The 19,084-nt window shown below is 48.9% G+C and overlaps 2 protein-coding genes across 3 annotated transcripts; both read right to left on the reverse strand.

The window, feature by feature from the left end:
- Nucleotides 1–608: 608 nt before the first annotated feature.
- On the reverse strand, nucleotides 609–8,692 carry Pigo (phosphatidylinositol glycan anchor biosynthesis class O). 2 transcript variants are annotated; one of them, XM_059254189.1, is made up of 11 exons: nucleotides 8,065–8,692; nucleotides 7,463–7,974; nucleotides 6,387–6,530; nucleotides 6,099–6,222; nucleotides 5,364–5,523; nucleotides 4,675–4,854; nucleotides 2,914–4,441; nucleotides 2,202–2,408; nucleotides 1,784–2,001; nucleotides 1,205–1,275; nucleotides 609–1,052 (listed from the first exon to the last, which is right to left on the reverse strand). In XM_059254189.1, exons 2-11 carry the CDS (start codon nucleotides 7,971–7,973, stop codon nucleotides 923–925), a joined length of 3,273 nt encoding a protein of 1,090 aa, XP_059110172.1. In that variant the 5' UTR covers nucleotide 7,974; nucleotides 8,065–8,692; the 3' UTR covers nucleotides 609–922. The 2 variants fall into 2 exon arrangements, with proteins under 2 accessions (XP_059110172.1, XP_059110171.1); XM_059254188.1 differs by having other exon boundaries at nucleotides 7,463–8,691.
- Nucleotides 8,693–14,723: 6,031 nt separating this feature from the next.
- Nucleotides 14,724–18,046, reverse strand: Stoml2 (stomatin like 2). The gene is made up of 10 exons (XM_059255733.1): nucleotides 17,883–18,046; nucleotides 17,530–17,667; nucleotides 16,942–17,041; nucleotides 16,745–16,803; nucleotides 16,560–16,661; nucleotides 16,278–16,412; nucleotides 16,005–16,149; nucleotides 15,779–15,858; nucleotides 15,438–15,566; nucleotides 14,724–14,995 (listed from the first exon to the last, which is right to left on the reverse strand). The coding sequence occupies exons 1-10, from the start codon at nucleotides 17,925–17,927 to the stop codon at nucleotides 14,867–14,869; spliced, it is 1,062 nt and encodes a 353-aa protein (XP_059111716.1). The 5' UTR covers nucleotides 17,928–18,046; the 3' UTR covers nucleotides 14,724–14,866.
- Nucleotides 18,047–19,084: the final 1,038 nt, after the last annotated feature.

Consider the following 19,084-nt stretch of genomic DNA (forward strand, 5'->3'; position numbering starts at 1 on the left):
TTCAAGTCCACAAATGGACATTTTCAGGACAATCTCACACTTTAAACTTGACATATGAGTGGTGGGATAAGCAGAGGCACAGGATGGACATAAAAGAAAATCATTAGCCAGGCGTGGTGACACATACATTTATTCTCAACACTGGCAGGCAGAGGCAGGTGAGTCTCTGTGAGTTCGAGGCCAGCCTAGTCTACATATTGAGTTCCAAGCCGGCTACAGCTACATAGTGAGATAGTTTTTAAAAAAGAAAAAAGAAGCATTACATTCATTCCATTTTGGCTCTAACTTGGAAATAATCAGTAGGCAAGTAGAGGAGATAAAGGTAGCAGAGGCTGAAAAACTAGAGAGAGGCTTCTGCAGTTGTGAAGGGGAAAGGGTACCAGAGGAAGAACAGTGCTGTTTAAGGCTGCAAACACAGAAGCCTGTGCTTCCTGATTCTGCGCTTGTCTTCTCTACTATCAGTTACAGCACAGAATGACCCAAACCAAACACCCAAGGAGGAAGGCAGGACCAATGGGATAACCACGACACTCGGGAAGAAGTCAGAGAACCCAGACAGCTTCTTGCCAAGGAGTTCTCAGGTCCAGCAAGTCCCGCCTAAGATCACATCGTGCTTGGTGAGAAGAGAGACTGACTTGGCCAGCTCCTCCACATCTTAGACACACACATTTACATTGCTATTTTATTCCACTTCGGTGACCGCCCCTGTAGTCCATCAGATGCATCCAAATAAGGAGTTGGGCTCAGGCTCCATGGTGATTCTGAATTATAAAACGATGAAGTCCTGGTAAGCAGCCTCCGGTGACACGGTGGTAAGAGGTGTGTCTGAGTCTCTCTTGCAGAATATCCAGCACTAGTATAGATCAAGCCAGATGATTCTCCAGCTCTCTCCATGGCCAGGTGCCAACACGCAGAGCCTGGGCTACCTCTGCTGAGCCAGAACTAGTCTTCGGAACCAGGAACTCACGGCACCATCCACTCGCATCACCAAAGCTATGCCCAGGAGAAGTCCCACGCTGCTCACAATGAAACCTACGGCTTCAAAAATGAACCTGTGAAGAAAGACGGAGTACTTCAGGACACAGGTGAAAAGTCTAATGCCTTTCCCTAAAGAGGCCAAACCTTGTCAACCTGACCTAGGATAGCCATAGTTTCCTCAAAGTCTCTCCCTCCATATCACCTCTTCTCAAGCAAACCCACTTACTTGGGGGCAAACACCTTCCAGACCATGAGATGCCTTCGGAGGATGGACGCGGCCAAGGCACAGGCTAGAATCTAAGGGAAGAGAGGCGGGCAGTTACTTTGGAGGAAGCAAGAGGAGGAAAGCAGTACATACCACTGGAAGACACCCTGGGCTGGGAGTTAGGAAACCCAGTTCTTGTCCTGGTCCAACCACTGACTCATGTGAACTTGGGGAAGTCACTATCCGTCTGTAATGCTGACATTCACACTTTGCCTTCCATCAGAGGGAGATATCAGCAACCCATCTCTGCCTCTGATGGAAAGAATCCTGGCCATAACCACAGCATTTCCAGTGTGTCTGAAATGCAGGACCCAGATCTACACAGCAGAGAAGAAAGGATCCAGGACTGGAATAAGAAAACTCAGCCCTGGTCTCAAATCTGCCACTGGAGGTCTGAATTTGAGCAATCACTTCACTTATATGAACCTCCATCAAGGATCTTTCCCAAGGTATCTGAAACTAAGAAAAAGTGTAATAAAAGTGTAATAAAAAAAAAAGGAGGGAAAGGTCATCAGCTCTACCATGTCTCCCTGCACCCACCTGAACTCCAAGGACAAAGAGGTACTTGAGGCCCAGCTGCAACAGGGCTGCATTGAAGTGATGCGGAGCATCTCGGAGGCGCATCTCCATCAGTGGCTCCTCTTTCTCCTCCTCAGGCCTGACTCTGGCCTCAGCTTCACTCCCTGGAAGCTGCTGCCTCTTCCTCGGCCCTTGACTCTCACACAGGAAGGGCCAGAGCAGGAGCAGTGGGCAACCTACTGCCTCCAGAAGGACAGGGCTGGCATCAAGGGAGGACCCTGGGACCACTCCAACCTGGTCCCCAACCTCCCTAGTTGGCTCAGGCTGCAAAGAGCTTAGGGCAGCCAACAAAACTGCATCTTCCCCTCCAGATCCAAAGTTTTCCTTTCTTTCCACAAAGCTGCATCAACAGAAGTTAGGAGGTAAAGCCAAGAGGTACCTGCAAAGAGGATGTGGGAGGCAAAGGTGTTAGCTCCCACTAGCAAAGCAGGCAACCAAGTAGAAGAGCCATGACCTTCTGGGAATCCCACGAAGGCTGCATGCCAATGGATGGCTGAAAAGACAGGCTGGTGGCCAGTGGAGTAGAAGGTCTGGGTGGCCAAAAGGGCCCACGCCGAGACTGCCTGCCACAGCACAGTAAAAGGACCTAGAAGAAAAGACATACTTCTTTACGACGACATCTCGTTCCCCAACCTACAGCCTTCTCTTCTGGGACCACCCGCTCCTAGTACTTGAGCAAATTTTTGCACACAGTGGCATGCGACCCCAACCTCCTTTACAGTCAATACTGCTATTCTAATTGCCTCGGTGCTACAAGTTGTAACACGAGACCACAGTGTTCAATTTTTCTTTCTTTCTCACAAAGAGCTCACTATGCCATAATATATTCATGCTGTAGCACTTCTGTAACTGAAAAATCAGGGAATGTGCTCACGGGGAGACAGAGTTTCTCTAAGAAGTGAATCCTGAAGTCCCTATCTCTCATCTCCAAGGGCTGGGGCGGAGGGCAGGGGGAGGGGACTAATATGGTGATGGCAGATAAGGGAGGACATCAGGAAGACTCTCCCAACTGCAGGGACAAGAGACTGTATGTCAAAGTGAGAAACACCGGCCTCAAGACAAGATGCATCAGGGCTAAGGTCCGTGTTTACCAGTGGTGGTGACCGGGGTCCCAGCAGCAAGCAGATGCAGGAGAAGGAAGCTCTGCAGGAACAGGAGCAGGAACACAAGGCTGACTCGCTCTACATGCAACAGTAGAAGCGGGAAGGCCAAGAGGATGAGGGCTGTGACCATAGCAGCTGAGTAGACACTTCCTAACTGATACGCAGCCACCGTCACAGGACCCTGGGCTCTGGTCCTCTCTAGCCGGCCCTGGAACTCTTCCTGCATGTGGCGGTAGATTTGTGGGACCACATAATCTAGGTCAGCCTGGGAGGTAGGGGGACCTGAGAAGGGAGTGAAGATAGTCCTGGTCCTTGAGGCACCAGCCCCAGCCTTCACCAGCACAGTCACGGGTCTCCACAACAGCAGCACGAGCCCCGAGGCAGCCAGCCCCACCACAGCCCGAGGCAGCACAGCTGACGCCCCGGCAACCAGGGCCCGGAGACGTGGTGGCGCTTCATCGGCCCCCGATGCCAGTGCCCAGAAGGCGGCCGTGCCTAGTGCCATGAGAGGCAACCCCCAGCGCACAAAGAGCACAGAAGGCTCGGGACTCTTGAGATTACCATAGCGGCGGAGCCACAGGCGCACAACAACCAACAGAGCCACCAGCGCCCCCACACAAGCTCCGTACCACAAATTCTTGGCTCGACCGCCCACCATAGATGCCAAAGGACTCAGCCAGGGAGAGGAGTGGCAAGCAGGCGTCTCTTCAGGGCAGCGGTGAAAAAGCCCCGCTAGCCTTGTACATAAAAGCAACCCAATCCCAAGCCTCAGGGCGTAGGTGCCACTGTGCCGTGGGGGGCCTATTGGGGCAGAAGAGCCAAGGCGGGAGAATGTGAGCAGTTTAGGTGGTAGTAGCTGGCCCTCCCAGTGAAGACGGGCAACCAGGAATAGGATGAGAGAGCCCAAAAGGAAGGGAGCGGCCCTGGCCTCAGCAACAACAAAACTATCAGAGAAGAAGGTGGCCAAGCGGAGGAGCAGGAGTAACAGGACAGGTGTAGGGACAGGAAGCAGGGGTACCAGGGGCCTGTTGGACCCCCAGCTAACCCAAACTTTCCACAGAAAAGGAAGGAGAGAACCTGCTGCGGCTACAGCTCCTAGAACCACCGAATCCACCTTTGACCCTGTGGTTACCAAGAGTCCAGCATACAGTATGGCCCAAGTTAGGCCCCAGGCTACAGGTATTAGCAGTAGCGGGCGGAAGAGAAAGCCTGGGGATACTGCCAACTGGGATGCAAGCAGGCAGAGAAAGCAGGCAGCAGCCAAGAGAGCAGCACCCCCTGCCATTCGGACCAGAGAGAAACGGGCCCAAGACTCGATGCACAGGGCCCGAGCTCCCCGCAGGAACTGCTGCAACTCAGCAATCAAAGTCTTCAGGGATGCCTCAGCCTCCGGGGGCTGCTGCAGGAGCTGTTGGTAGCTAGCGGAGGCCTTGGAGAAGAGCTTCTGCAGCTGATGAAGCTCTTTAACTTGCAGATCCTGAGTAGCAGCTGAGTAAGTATGAAGAAATCGGGACACCTGGCCGGAAAGGTCAGACAAACAGAAACAGGTCAGAGGGAGAAACTGGGGCAGAGGTAAGGACAGATGTTATACAAAGAGGTACCTGGAAACTAGGGCTCAAATTCTGTCCAGGGTGGGAGAAGGGAGGATAATGGAAGGAGGGCATGGCCATGCTATGGCGGGGAAGTGAAGACTGTCCAATGGGGTGGTCCTTGTGCTTAATCACACACAGGTCTAGTCCTTTCACCTACCTGCTGGGCATTGATATGGAGAGCTGAGACCTGGGCTAGAGCAGAGGTGTGAGGATGGGGGTCACTGCCACTTGAGAACAGCTCAGCCATCACTTCCCCGATGTTCCCAAATGGGATGGGCAGACCTAGCAGCAGTGCCAGTGTGGGCACAAGGCTGACTTGAGGAATAACCTCTGGCTCCTAGAAGGAAGGGAAGAACAGTTATCCGTGTATTCACCAGGCCTAGGTAAAAATGGCGGAGGGAGTGTCCGGAGAGATGGTTCAGAGTGGGTGAGAGCATTTGCTGCATAAACATAAGGACCTGAGTTTGGATCACAGAATCCATGTAGAAAGCCGGGCATGACCACGCATGCCTGTAACCTAGTGCCATGGTGGACAGAGACAGGATTTCTGGCCACCAGGATAGTTCCAAGTTCAGTGAGAGACCCTCTTTCAGTAGGATAAGGTGGAGAGTCATAGAGCAGAACTCCCAACGTCCTCTGGCCTCCTTGCACACAAGAGTGTGCATACCAGCACACACAGTGCACATATACCACATACATCCATCGCGCACACACAATACACACACACACACACACACACACACACACACACACAAAGTGAGAGTGGAGCCAGATCACATTTTGGGTAGCCTAAAATAAAGGGATCACAATGTGGGGAGACCGGAAGAGGTACAAGCCAGGCCTCACCTCTGGTGGGGCACTAGGGAAGAGGGCTGTGCGGCTGTACAGGAACAGTGCAGCAGAGACCTCCAGTTCACTGTCCCCTCCATGGTCCCCGTTCACGGTCATCCCATGGTCACCAGCTACCACTAGCAGTGTGTCATTCTCCAGACGTTCCATGAGTCCCCTGAGGGTCAACAAATGTGTCAGAGGGCAGAGAGAGAGAGAGAAAGATTCTTCTCAGGGGCCCACTCACCTCCACCACTGACTTCCATTAACAGGGCCCAAACCTCTGTCAAAAAGATACCTCTTCAGTCATAACCCTGCAGCCCAGAGCTACACACCAAGTTATTCAAAATGGATGGTGCCCCTAGGTTTTGGGGAAAAGGCCCGTATAAAATAATTCAGAGCCAGGGCATGGTAGTGCATGCCTTTAATCCCAGGACTTGGAAGCAGCCAGACGTAGGTGGATCTCTGTGAGTTTGAGTCCAGCCTGGTCTGGTTTATATTGCAAGTTCCAGGTCAGCCAGAGCTACATAGCTACATAATGAAACACTTTCAAAATACATACATACATACATATATACATATGTACACACATACATACATATATACGTATACATATGTACGTACGTAGATTTCATCCAGAAAAGAGGCTCCACATAAGGGTTGTTTTTTTGTTTTTGTTTTTTTCTCATAGAATCCTATGTCCTGAGATTCTCAAACATAAACCCATTCCCCCAGCCAGTATCCCACACTCACTGGATCACCTGGTCCATCTGGCTAAGTTTCTTGGCCATTTCAGGGTGGTGAGGCCCATGCTTGTGACCACAATGATCCACACCCAGGAAGTGGGCAATCAGCACGTCCCATGCTCCACTGTCCACTGTGGAGGGGAGAACACTGAGCACAGGGCAGCAGAGCCTATTCCTCACCCCAAGCCAGGCCTCGACATTCCTCTATGCCCAGGGATCCAACCAAAGGCTCTGCCACACCCACAATCTGTACACACCCTCCCCGACTCCCAGGGTGCTCTTTCCCCACGCTCACTGGTAGGGTAGAGATGTTCCAGGATGCCATTGTCCACTGTGTGGAGGTCTCTGACATTGAAGGACGAGAAGAAGAAAGCTTGGGAAAAAGCTCCAGGGAAAAGGTCTTTCCAGGTATCATCTCCCATGAAAACTATACGCCTACCTGTAGAGACAAGAGGAGAATCAGAGCAAATCTTGTTCATGTGAGAACCAGAGCAGGGGATATTATGACAGAAGTCTCAAAAAAAAAAAAAAAAAAACCCAAAAAAGAGCAGGTGAGACATCTCTATGGGTCAAAGTGCTTGCCACCAAGCCTGACAACTTGAGTTCAATACTCAGAACCCACATAGTGGAAAAGGAGAAAATCAACTTCTAAAGTTGTCCTCTTACTTCCACACGTGTGCCATGGCATGTGCACTCACACACATACACTATGCGTGTGTGTGTGTGTGTGTGTGTGTGTGTGTGTGTGTGTGTGTATATACACATATCCAATAGGAATCTCAACCACACATCCCCAAGTACAGGAGTTCATTCAGCATCACCTAAAATTTCCCATCAAGCTTTCTCTGATAACCACATCCCCTCTAGACCTGTCACTTCCATTTCTACAAAATGATCGACTACTCCTTGGTCCCTAGGGTATCTGCTGACATGTATGTTTGTTTGTTTGTTTTGAGACAGGTCTCACTATATAGACCAGGCTAATCTGGGACTCAGAGATCCGCCTGCCTCTGCCTCCTGAGTGCTGGAATTAAAGGCGTGCGCCATGCTCTGCCCCTTGCCTACTTTTTTTCATAAGCAGTCAGTGAACACAACCCGGATACTTCAACTCTTTTCTCCACACTTGCAAGCCAAGACACCTGTCTTCATTTCTTCCTTAATTGGAGCTCCCAAGAGTTAAACATTTTGTGCACATTAGAAGCTTCATCAAGGACAAAAATCTCTTGAGCTTTCCACAAGCAAGGTCCCATCTATTTCTACTCCCCAGTTTCCCTACACCATAATCAAACACAGAGCTGGGTACCCTAAGTCCTGGCCCCGTAACTTCTGAAAGCCCAGGTACACCTGGCTTCCAAAGGAGTCCATACTGACCTGCACTGGTGAGCTGCTTAATGAGATTATCTTCCACTATAGCATGGCTGGCAAAGTTACTGCCAGCATCAATAAAGGTAGGCAGTGAGCCAGTGGTGAGAGCCTTGAGACGCTGCATGGTGGTCGTGGGGGGATCCACCTGAGATCGGTATAGCCGGGCATGGTGGGGTTGACTCTCTAGGATCCTCTGCAAAGAGCCTAATTTTCCCAGAAAAGGCACGGAGACAGGAGGTTCGCCAGGTACACGTGAGCACTGGGGCTGGGCAAAGTCAAATCTCAGAGCATCTATCAGCACCAACACAAGCCTGGAGAACCGGGAAGGCATCCAGCAGGCCCCAGGTTTTCCTTGGCTCCCCCATGGCTGGGAACCAGGGCCTGGGGGCTCTTGACAGCTGCTTTGGTTGGTGAGTTCCAAACGGGTGAGAAGGAAGCCACTGGTGAAGAGTGCAATGCCGGCGTAGAAAAGGAAGCAGACCCAGGCTAAGAAGAGGAGCACGGGGACCTTCTGCATCCTGGTAGAGAAGAGGAAAATTTTCGTTGTGGTGCAAAAAAAAGATTGGACATTTTGGGCCTCAAAACAATGCCCAATAACAACCACTTACTGCTATAAAACTTCAGGATGTAAACAACTCATAGCCAACTCATTCCAGCTGTTTCTACAAGTTATACCATCTGAGGGAGAGATGCTGAAACTCTGGATCTCAACCGGGAGCCCAGGCTACACCTACTGATTCAGGCTCTGGACGTGAGCACAGCAACCTGTGCATATACAAGCATGCTGTCAAACCACAGTCTAGAAGGATGACTATTCCAAATGGTAGGTAGATGGTTCTCTGTCAGTTCAATGACTATCTCAGCATTCCTAGGGTGACAATTGGTAAGAGCCACACGGAAAATCGGAGAGAGTAAACGGCGCCGCCTGGCGGGGACCGAGGAGACGAGGGGGAGGAGTCACGCTCCGCTTCCGGGCGACCAGGATCAACAGAAAACCAGAGGAACGGCGTCCCCAGGAACCCCGTATAGATCCCGTGGAGCTAAGGTGGGATCCACGAGTCCCGGCGGCTCTGTCTCCTCCGGTGGGAACCCGGCCAACACGTGGGCATGCTCCCTCCGGTGCTGGGCACCCCGGCAGCAAGCTGAGGCACCTGTGCTAGGGGTGACGGTAATAGAGGGCTCTCGGGAGACCTTGGCTCACCTGGATCCGCGCCCGGAAGTGCGGCTGCGGTGCCTGCAGCCTGACACCACAGAGGTGTGCACGTCTGACAGAGCGCCCTACCAGGAGATTCGTCGCCACCTGCCGGCACCAGGGTGGAAGTTCGACAAGGAACGTAGGGCTGGCAAGTTTGCTGGGAGATTCAGTAACTCATAAATGGAGGCAAGGCACTAATCTAAGAGTTGGGAGGACAACCAGGTGTGTACACACACATGAAAGAAAAAAAGTTCAGGCATCACTGTCTGTTTTTTTTAAATATGCATTTATGTGTATGTGTGTTTTGTGTACCTGAGTGTATTTGTGTAGCAAATGCATTTAGTGCTGCAATTGCTCTTCACCACTAAGCCATCTTTCCAGATTCACTGTCCATTTTTTTTGACACGAGGTCTATTATGTAGCTCTAGCTGTCCTGGAACTTGCTATGTAGACCAAACTCAAACTCACAGAGATCCACCTGCCTCTGTCTCTTGAGTGCTGGGACTAAAGGCATGGGCCACCATACCTGGCCTTCACTGTCGGTTTTTTATTAGAACTAAAGCATAGCTTCTGGAGTCAAATTCGACTAGAGCCTTTGCTGTGTCAGCAGTTCATCACTGGGCATGGTCATCCGTAAAATAACACTGAGCTGGGGAGATGGCTCAGTAATTAAAGTGCTTGCCGCGTAATCATAAAGACTAGTTTGAATTCCCAGAAACCCACTTAAAGGCTGGGTGGGCATGTGGCCCAGTAATCCAGTCCCAACAGGGTATTGCCAGATTGTGGCTAGCTAGACTATTCATATTGTCAAGCTCTGAATTTGATTACCAGATCCTACTTCAATGAGTAAGGTGGAAAAAAGATGGAGGATTATTCCTGGCATCATACACACACACACACACACACACACACACACACACACACACACACGAGACATGGAAAAGATAAAACTTTTTCTCCTCTGTGTTTAGCTGATTCCAGTTGATAGCGTTCATCATTGCTCTCAAAACTGTTAGCTGAATCTTAAATATACATTAATAGGGGCTGGAAAGATGGGCTCAGTGGTTAAGATCACTTGTTTTTGCAGAGGACCTGGGTTCAATTTCCAGCACCCACATGAAGGCTCAAAACCATACACAACTCCAGTTCCAAAAGACCCAAAGCCCTCTTCTGATTTTCAAAGGCTCCAGGCACATGTATGGTACTATACATACATGTGAACAAAAACACTCATAACATAACAAAATTTAATAAAAATTAAGTAATGCAATTTAAAGATGAACAATGGGCCTCTAGACATTTCTCTAAAAAGGATACACATAGCCAATAAACACATGGAAGATTCTCAACATCATTAGCTATCTGGGAGGTGGTAGAATTAGCAATTTATTTTTGTTTTGTTTTAAAGATTTATTTATTATTTACACATTATTCGGTTTGCGTGTATCCCTGAAAGGCCAGAAGAGGGCATCAGATCTCATTACTGATGGTTGTGAGCCACCATGTGGTTGCTGGGAATTGAACTCAGGACCTCTGGAAGAACAGCCAGTGCTCTTAACCTCTGAGCCATCTCTCCAGCCTTTTTTTTTTTTTTTTTTTTTTAAAGAAAGATTTATTTATTATGTATACAGTGTTCTGTCTGCACATATCCCTGCAAGCCAGAAGAGGGCACCAGATCTCATTACAGATGGTTGTGAGCCACCATGTGGTTGTTGGAAATTGAACTCAGGACCTTTGGAAGAACAAGCAGTGCTCTTAACCTCTGAGCCATCTCTCCAGCCCTGAATTAGCACTTTAAATGTATTAGTTTGGACTGTGGATGTAGCTCAGCAGTACAGTACTTGACTGGCATCTCTGGGTTCAATCCCTAGCCCACCAAAGAAAACAACAGCTGGAATGGTAGCTCACGCTTACAGTCCCAGGACTAAGGATTGCCACAAGCTCGAGGCCAGCCGGTGCCAACACAGAGACCCACACAAGGAGGAAGAAAGATGATTACAAGTATTAGCAAGGATGTGCAGAAGCTGGAACTTCCACACAGGTGGGGACTGTAAGATGGCACAGCAATGTTGGAAAGCAGCTTCTCAAGGTTTAGCTGCTCTATTGCCCAGAAATTCCACGCCTACATGCTGGGGATGTCTTTCTGTATGCTGTGAATGTGTTGCTCTGATTGGCCAGTAGCCAGGCAGGAAGTATAGTATAGGCGGGTTAAGCAGAGAGGAGGATTCTGGGAAGTGGAAGGCTGAGTCAGGAGACACTGCCAGCAGCCACCATGAGAAGTAAGATGTAAAGTACCAGTAAACTACAAGCCATGTGGCAACTTACAGATTAATAGAAATGGGTTAATTTAAGATATAAGAACTAGATAGCAAGAAACCTGCCACGGCCATACAGTTTATAAGTAATATAAGTCTCTGTGTGTTTACTTGGATCTGAGTGGCTGCAGGAGCCGGGTGGACACAGGAAAACTCCAGCTACACCTACATAGATACCCAGGTGTGGTGTATAATGTTAACTTTCAACTTGACAGACTCTAAAATCACCTGGGAGATGGGCTTCTGGACATGCCTACTGTAGGGGTTATCTTGGTTATGTTAGCTGAGGTAGTAAGACGTGTCCATTGTGGATGGCACCATTCCTTAGGCAGGAGACCTGAACGGAATAAAAGAGTGAGCTGAGTGAGAGTAAGCATTATGCCTACTCTCATTGTTCTCTTCTGATTACAGATGTAATGTGGCCAGCTGCTTCAAGTTTTTCTAAAAGCTTATTTTTAGTTATGTGTGTTTGTGTGTGAGTATGTGCATGTGAGTGCAGGTGCATTATAGAGGTTGGAGTGTTGGATTCTGATGGAGCTGGAGTTATATAAGGTTGCAGTTTCCCTGATGTGGATGCTGGGAAATGAACTCTGGTCTTCTCCAAGAGCAGTACATGCTCTTTACTACTCTCTCTCTCTCTCTTTTTAATTTAATTTTATGTGCATTGGTGTGAGGGTGTCAGATCCCCGAAACTGGAGTTACAGACACTTGTGAGCTGCCGTGTGGGTGCTGGGAATTGAACCCGGGTCCTTTGGAAGAGCAGCCAGTCTCTTAACCGCTGAGCCATCTCTCCAGTTCGTACTGCTGTGACTTCCCTACCAGGATGGACTGTAACTTGAAACTGTCTGCTAAATAAACTTTCTCCTTTAGCTGTTTTTGCCAGAGCATTTTATCACAGTAACAAAAAGAGAAGCTAACACACCAAGATAAATTAAAACGTGTCTTTAAAAATACATCTAAAGGGGCTGGAGAGATGGCTCAACAGTTAAGAGCACAGGCTGTTCTTCCAGAGGTCCTGAGTTCAATTCCCAGCACCTACATGGTGGCTCACAACCATCTGTAATGAGATCTGATGCCCTCTTCTGGCCTGCAGACATACATGCAGGCAGAGCATTGTATATAAATAAATAAATTTTTAAAAATACATCTAAATAAAAACCTGTATGTGCCAGGTGGTGGTGGGGAACACCCTTAATCCCAGCACTAGGGAGGCTGAGGCAGGTGGCTTTCTGAGTTTGAGGCCAGGCTGGCCTACAGAGCGAGTTCCAGGACAGCCAGGGCTACACAGAGAAACTGTCTCCAAAAACCAAAAATCCAAACCAAACCTATATGTAAACATCCAAAGTAACATCTGGAATTACCAAAAGATAAAAACTCAAATTTCTATTAGTGAATGGATAAACAAAACGTGGTGTTTGCATGCAATAGTGTGCGTAGGGAGGGAAAAAATGTTCTAAATTTGTGCTTACACATAGTCTGTAAATATGTTAAAATTTACTGGAATTATTATTATTATTATTATTATTATTATTATTATTATTATTATTATTGGTTTTTCAAGACAGGGTTTCTCTGTGTAGCTTTGGAGCCTGTCCTGGATCTCACTCTGTAGACCAGGCTGGCATCGAACTCACAGAGATCCACCTGTCCTTGCCTCCGGAGTGCTGGGATTAAAGGTGGGATTTATTATTTAAATTTTACATTTAAAATGAGAAAGTTGGGGCTGGAGAGATGGCTCAGAGGTTAAGAGCACTGACTGCTCTTCCAGAGGTCCTGAGTTCAATTCCCAGTACACACATGGTGGCTCACAACCATCTGTAATGAGATCTGGCGCCCTCTTTTGGCCTGCAGGGATACGTGTGAACACTGTATACATAATAAATAAATACTTAAAATGAATAAATAAATAAAATGAGAAAGTTAAGCCGGGCAGTGGTGGTGCATGCCTTTAAGGGAGGCAGAGGCAGGCGGATCTCTGTGAGTTTGAGGCCAGCCTGGTCTACAGAGCAAGTTCCTGAGACAGCCAGGGCTACACAGAGAAACCCTGTCTCAAAAACAAACAAATAAAATGAGGAAGTTGGGTGACGGAGGTGCAGCCCAGTTGACAGAGCGCTTGCCTAGCCTGTGTAAAGCCCCGGGTTAGATCTCCAGCACTCCACAGAACCTGGCATAGCTGCATGGATCTGCAGTATTAGCCCTGAGAGACAGAAGCAGGAGGAACAGACGTTCAACGTCATCCTAGCTAGTTTGGGGCCAGCCTGGGATATATAAAACACTTTCTCAAAATCACTAAGTAGCTAACTAACTGAAAACATAGCCGACATAAAAGGGGTAAGTTGGCTGAGGATGGCGGCACAAGTACAAGACCAGCCTGGGCTACAGAGAGCCTATCTCCAGAAACAATAAAATGGGTAATTTGTATAGTATGTGAGTTGGATCTCAGTAAGTAAACCACTCAACTTTCTTTTGGTTCCTTAGTAAATGCGGGGCGCCTATCTACCCGAGTCCTACAAATTTACGTAGTTCTTCCTTTCCCCTTAAATACATCGAGTTGCTATTTCCTTGCTTCTGTTAACTATCCCAGCCACAGCAGTTCCTTTGCTCTTGTGTTTATAAGCCAGATATGCCCAGCCTCTCAGCATTTACAAACTCCTGACACCTTCATTTCCAGATCACCAAACGAATCTCTTTTCCTCCCTTCATATCCAAGCTCTGGTATAATTTTCATCAAAGTTTCCTGGAACTCAAGCTAACTTATGTTAGCTCTTTCACCAGAGCACTATGACTTAAAAATAATGTTATTGTGCCAGGCAGTGGTGGCACATGCCTTTAATCCCAGCACTCGGGAGGCATAGGCAGGTGGATCTCTGAGTTCGAGGCCAGCCTGGTCTACAGAGTGAGCTCCAGGACAGGCACCAAAACTACAGAGAAACCTTGTCTCGAAAAAACAAAAAACAAACAAACAAAAAAATGTTATTGTATGTGTGTGTGTGTGTGTGTACCATGGTGTGCATGTGGAAGTTAGAGAAGAACTCTGTGAGATTGGTTCTTTCCTTCCACCCTTTACATGGTTCCAGGATCTAACTCAGGTCGTTTGGCTTGCACAGCATGAGGGTGTACCCACTGAGCCTCCTTATCAGCCCCGTTATGACTTCCTATCACTGTCTGCTTCCTTGTGTTCCCTACCTGACTTTGTAGTCCGTGAAAGCAGACGCCACTGGGGTTCAATTTGGTTGCTGCTGCTTTGAGACAGGGTCTCACTAAGTACTTCAAGCTGGCCTTGAACTCACAATCTTGCTGCTTCAGCCTACCAAATGTTGGGATTTTAGGTATGTATCACCATGGCCATCCCTTAACTTGTAAACCCAGGTTGGTATCCTAACATTCTACTTGGTACACAGTAGATATTAAATGGTTTTGAATGAACGAGATACACCCTCAGCCCTTCTAGATCTCCAAAGTACCATTCTGCAAAGGTAGTCCTCTTTTCATGTTTCCCCAAACACCTGCACCACTTAGTGCGCGCGCGGCAGCAGCGGGCAAACAATGCTCTCCATCTGCCAGTTCAGTAGACACATGCTTTATACCTCTATAGTGTGGGTTTTCCTTGAAGACAGGATGATTTCATGTCACATGAAGTTCATTCTTGTCATGGAGAATCGGTTCTCCAGGCCTACCTGGACTGGAAGGTGGGAGTGGACATCCAAAGAAAACAGGAGTGATTTTTCTAACTTCATTCCCCAATCAAAGAGGACAGTTTCCAATTTGCCACTGATAAGTTTATTACATGATTATTAAGTTCAAATAAAAAAATAAAAACTAAAATTTTGGCAGGGAGGCTGGAGCCAGAATCTGAGAGTACTGTTCCCTGCCCCCAGACTCCCTGGCCAAGCCATCTCCTTAACTGAGCTTGACTCTACCCAGTTCTTCAAGACTTGGATCTGTACCCTGGACATCTCTGCTGTTTTCGCTGGAGTTCTGGGCTCCTGGCACTGGGGCTTTGGTGAGAGCCCCATACACACCCATGGCCTGCGGGGAGAGAGAGAGAGAACACCATAAGGACACTGCAGAAGCTCTGTCCCAAACTACTAAAAGGGTCTACTCAACTCTTCTGTTTCTTTCATTTTCCCTTGTCTTTTTCATCCTGATCTCCCCCTCTTTCTTTCTGAGACAAAGTTGCATTATGGAGCCTAGATAGGCCTCTACCTTGGGAACTTCCTGCATCTCCTCCTGAGTGCTGATATTGCAGGCATGCACCATCATACCCAGCCCCTTGGTTTTTCTTGTTCCTTCAGGTATTCTAAGCTTTGCACTCAATGATGAGACTCCTACATACCATCACTACAGGGTGACTCAGGACACTGACACAGGTATCCACAGGAGCGAGTGGAAACTCTTCACTCTTAGCTACTCTTCACTCTTAGCTAAGCCCGACACGGTTACTGTACGCTTGTCCCCAAAGAGCTCTAACCTGAGCCACCATACTCGTGACGTCACTGGGGTTGGAGGGCAGGAGGACTGTGTTGGAATCCTTGGCAAGCTTGGAGAACGCGTTGACATATTGCTCAGCCACTGTCAGGGAAGCTGCCGCATCTCCATTCTATGGGCACGGAGATAAAATCAAAGGTCACAGGTTTGGGAAGAGAAGAGAAAGGTCAGGATCCTGGGAAAGGGGTCTATAAATCACAGTACAAAGCTCATGTCAACTGGCTTAACGGAGCCCACAATGTCGGGAACTCCCCACAAGGGTAGATGAGCATAGCCCTTCCATCGTCCGTTCCTATCCCTCACTCCCACCCACCAGCCTCTCACATGTTGAGTCAAAGCCGAAGCCAGGATTCGAATCGCTTCAGCTTTAGCCTTGGCCTTGGCCAGAACCGCGCTGGCTTCTCCTGGAAGGATAAAAAAAAAAAAAAAAAAAAAAAAAAGGACAGTTTGACCCATGAAATCAGAGTACCCCAAAGCTCCTGCTCCGGCACTTACCTTTAAAGACCCATGCTGTGTTCCTCCCTCAGCCTCTATGCCACTCACTGCTCACCTGCTGCCTGATTTATCTGTTCAGCCTTTTCTGCTTCGGAGGCCAGAATCTGGGCCTGTTTCTTCCCCTCTGCCACATTGATAGCTGACTCTCGTGTCCCTTCAGACTCTAGAACTGTGGCCCGCTTCCGCCGCTCTGCCTCTACCTGGAAGCCCCAACGACCCCCATCAAGAAGCAGCCAGGGGAAATTCTAACCAGGACTTACAACTGTATCTACCACAATAGGGGATTCTAGTCCCATTGGGATTCGAGTTCCCAAATCCAGTTCCCCACCTGCATCTGCATCGACTCCTTCACTCGGGGCGGCACATGGATATCTTTGATCTCATAACGCAGGCAGCGGATACCCCAGTAGTCAGCAGCCTGGTTGATGGCATCCACAATGTTGGCATTCAGGGACTCCCGCTCCTAGAGAAAGATAAATGTGAGCAGCACAAGTCAATGTATCTACCAAGAGCCTAAACTGAGAAGGTCCCGGGGTTAATCTTGATCTCCAGAAAAGATTCAACAGGGCAAGGAATGTGCCCCCAAGCCCTAAGGGCCAGATCTGCTTACTCGAAAAACTTTGTCCAGAGAGAGTTTGCCAAGCTCCGATCTCATAGTCGTCTGTGCTAATTGGGTGACAGCATACTCAGGGTCTTCCACACCATAACTTGCCTGAAAGAGGCAGGTACAGGGTAAGAAGTGAAGATTTTAATGAGGGGCTATTCGGAAGGCTGGATAAAGCCAGGGGCAGATACCTTGTAAGGATCCATAATACGCAGGTAAAGGACTCCATCTATTTGCAGAGTTACATTGTCTGCAGAAGCAAAAGAAAGAGAAAAGGAAGGTGGTCAGGCCTCTACGTCCTAACAAGCTCTTTTTTTCCGTAAGCTCTGGATCTATAGCAACCACATCCTAATGCGCTGAGCGCATCCCTGTCACCTGTGTCTCTCACCAAGGGTCACAGCCGACTGCTCAGGCACATTGATGACAATTTCCTTGAGACTCTGCACATATCGGATTCGGTCTAACACAGGGATGAGGACATTCAAGCCCTGGGAAAAGAAGTCATGGATTCTGAGAAAAGTGGGAGTAATAAGCCTGAATTCTAGCTAAGTCTGGAGAGGGCAGAAAGTCATGTATGGGACATACCCAGGGAAGTGATAGCTCCTACCAAGACATGTCCTCAAGGGCTGAGGTGTCACTGATAGGGAAACCTAAGAGCACGAGAATGAAAGACTAGGCCTCTGGATGTCCACAGAATGGGAGCCAGCAAGAATAGCCATCTTTAGGCAGACAGGTGGAGCAGAGAGGGTGGGTGGTTCTAAGAATGCAGCCTGTGGAATACTAGGGTAATAAGGAAAGCAGCGAAACACGCATGGGATGGTCAGGAGACTGGGCTCGGCCAGAACGGGTCCCTGCAAGGGACGGTCCCAGTAGTCAAGGGGCAAAAGTGCAGACAGGCCCCAGGGAAGTCCCACTCCCACGTGAGTAGGAGATCCGATCACTTGGCTGGCGGGAGGTGGACAAAAGAGGTTCTCACAGGTTCCAGGATCCGGTGGAATCGGCCCATTCGCTCCACTACCCAGGCCTCCTGCTGAGGCACAAACAGTAACACGGTGTTCCGGGGCAGTCCAGAGGAGGCGCGGCGCGGAGCTCGGCCAGAAGCCTGCACAGAGCCCTGAAGGAAGAGGAGAGTCGACTGAGGACGCGGCGCGGAACCCCATCTCTATTCGGAAGGCATCTCCCTAAATCACGATCCCCGGAGAAGGACTCACGTGGGGACCATGACCTCTGACCCCAGTGCTTCCCCAAAGTTGGAATCCCGCTCCTTCCCAGCTGAGGACCCAGGTGATCTCTGTCCCGGGCCTCTGAAGAAGCTTGCTTCGTTCTCACCCTCAGCAAAAGGGCTCCAGTGCCCCGCGCCGCGCGCGCCAGCATTTCCCACAGCCTCAGTGACCTCCGGAACCAACGAGAGGTAGAGCAGAGCGGCCTCTCCTGAAGCCTAAACCCGAGCCCTTCCTCCTGAAGTTCCACTCCGCCCGACGTACTTCCGGCGTCTCATTCCACAGTTTGCCCTGGTCCGTTCCGCCCCCTTCCCCCCAACCTTCGGCGTACTTAGCAGAGCGTACGTCAAAACGTTCCCTGGGAAACGTAGAGTTTGAAGAGAGAGCCCGGGCATGCAAGTTTGTTCTGGTTCTCAAGAACCAAGAAGTTCCTGGGTATTGTAGTCGAAACTGAGGCAATATTCTGTCTGCAAGTGGTACAGAAACACCTCCCACCAAGTTCTGTACCAAAGCTGTGACTCAGTTTACTCTCCAGCTCGTAGAAACTGCCTTAATCTGTCGCCATAACGATCAATGGTTTGGCGCTGACTAGTTGCCGTGGTTGCCATAGTGACATTCTTGGGTAGTCCTGCTGTTGTGCTCAGCCCTCCCACTGGGGACTGACCCCATTCCCGTTGCCACGGTAACTAGGAGGCCTAACTTTGCTTGACGACTGGGCGGAGATTTTCCCCTCTTCCCTCTTTTCCCAAGGCATGAACAGCTCTTTCCATATTTTCTGAGCCAGATACTGTCAGGCGTGATTCCCTTACATACAGAGGCCAGCAAAAAGGCTCAGTCTTTCATTTTGTCTGGAGCATGTCACCTTGCTCAGGTCTTTGACACCCTGTGTCATCATCATCATCCTTGTTTTACACATAAAGACACTGAGGATCTGAAGGGCTAAAGTAACTTAGGGAATTAGTGTAAGAACCAGGTGCTCAAAGCTTCTGTAGCTGCACTTTACCCTCCCAGCCCCTAGCACCTTATTATATGAAAAGAAGTAAGACTATGCCCCCAAGAATCAGCCCGACCTAGCCTAAGATCCCATGGGTTTCTAGCAGCCTGTAGCTTCCTCTTTAGAAGAGGGAAGAGTTCCAGGTCCGATTAGGCCCCACATCTCCATCCACATCCTCTGAAGATAGAAAAAAAGTAGAGCTTACTTCAAGTTTCCAAACAAGAATTTATTTTTTTTTTCTAAAAAAAATGTACCAGGTACAATTTTTCCTGTTTTTGTTTTGTTTTCAAGTTTCAGCAAATGCTTGTTCCCCTCAG

This window comes from Peromyscus eremicus, chromosome 2 (assembly GCF_949786415.1).
Source record: "Peromyscus eremicus chromosome 2, PerEre_H2_v1, whole genome shotgun sequence".
Lineage (NCBI taxonomy): Eukaryota > Metazoa > Chordata > Mammalia > Rodentia > Cricetidae > Peromyscus > Peromyscus eremicus.

Excerpts from the sequence above, each read along its gene's own strand:
- Pigo (XM_059254189.1), bottom strand. The coding sequence starts at position 7,973 with ATGCAGAAGGTCCCCGTGCTCCTCTTCTTAGCCTGGGTCTGCTTCCTT. Across the intron at positions 2,409-2,913 it reads GACCCCGGTCACCACCACTG|GTCCTTTTACTGTGCTGTGG; the intron begins GTAAACACGGAC and ends CTTTTCTTCTAG. Across the intron at positions 1,276-1,783 it reads TCTTTGTCCTTGGAGTTCAG|ATTCTAGCCTGTGCCTTGGC; the intron begins GTGGGTGCAGGG and ends CTCTTCCCTTAG.
- Stoml2 (XM_059255733.1), bottom strand. The coding sequence starts at position 17,927 with ATGCTGGCGCGCGCGGCGCGGGGCACTGGAGCCCTTTTGCTGAGG. Across the intron at positions 17,042-17,529 it reads TCCACCGGATCCTGGAACCT|GGCTTGAATGTCCTCATCCC; the intron begins GTGAGAACCTCT and ends TTCTTTTCCCAG. Across the intron at positions 15,859-16,004 it reads ACAGATAAATCAGGCAGCAG|GAGAAGCCAGCGCGGTTCTG; the intron begins GTGAGCAGTGAG and ends TTATCCTTCCAG.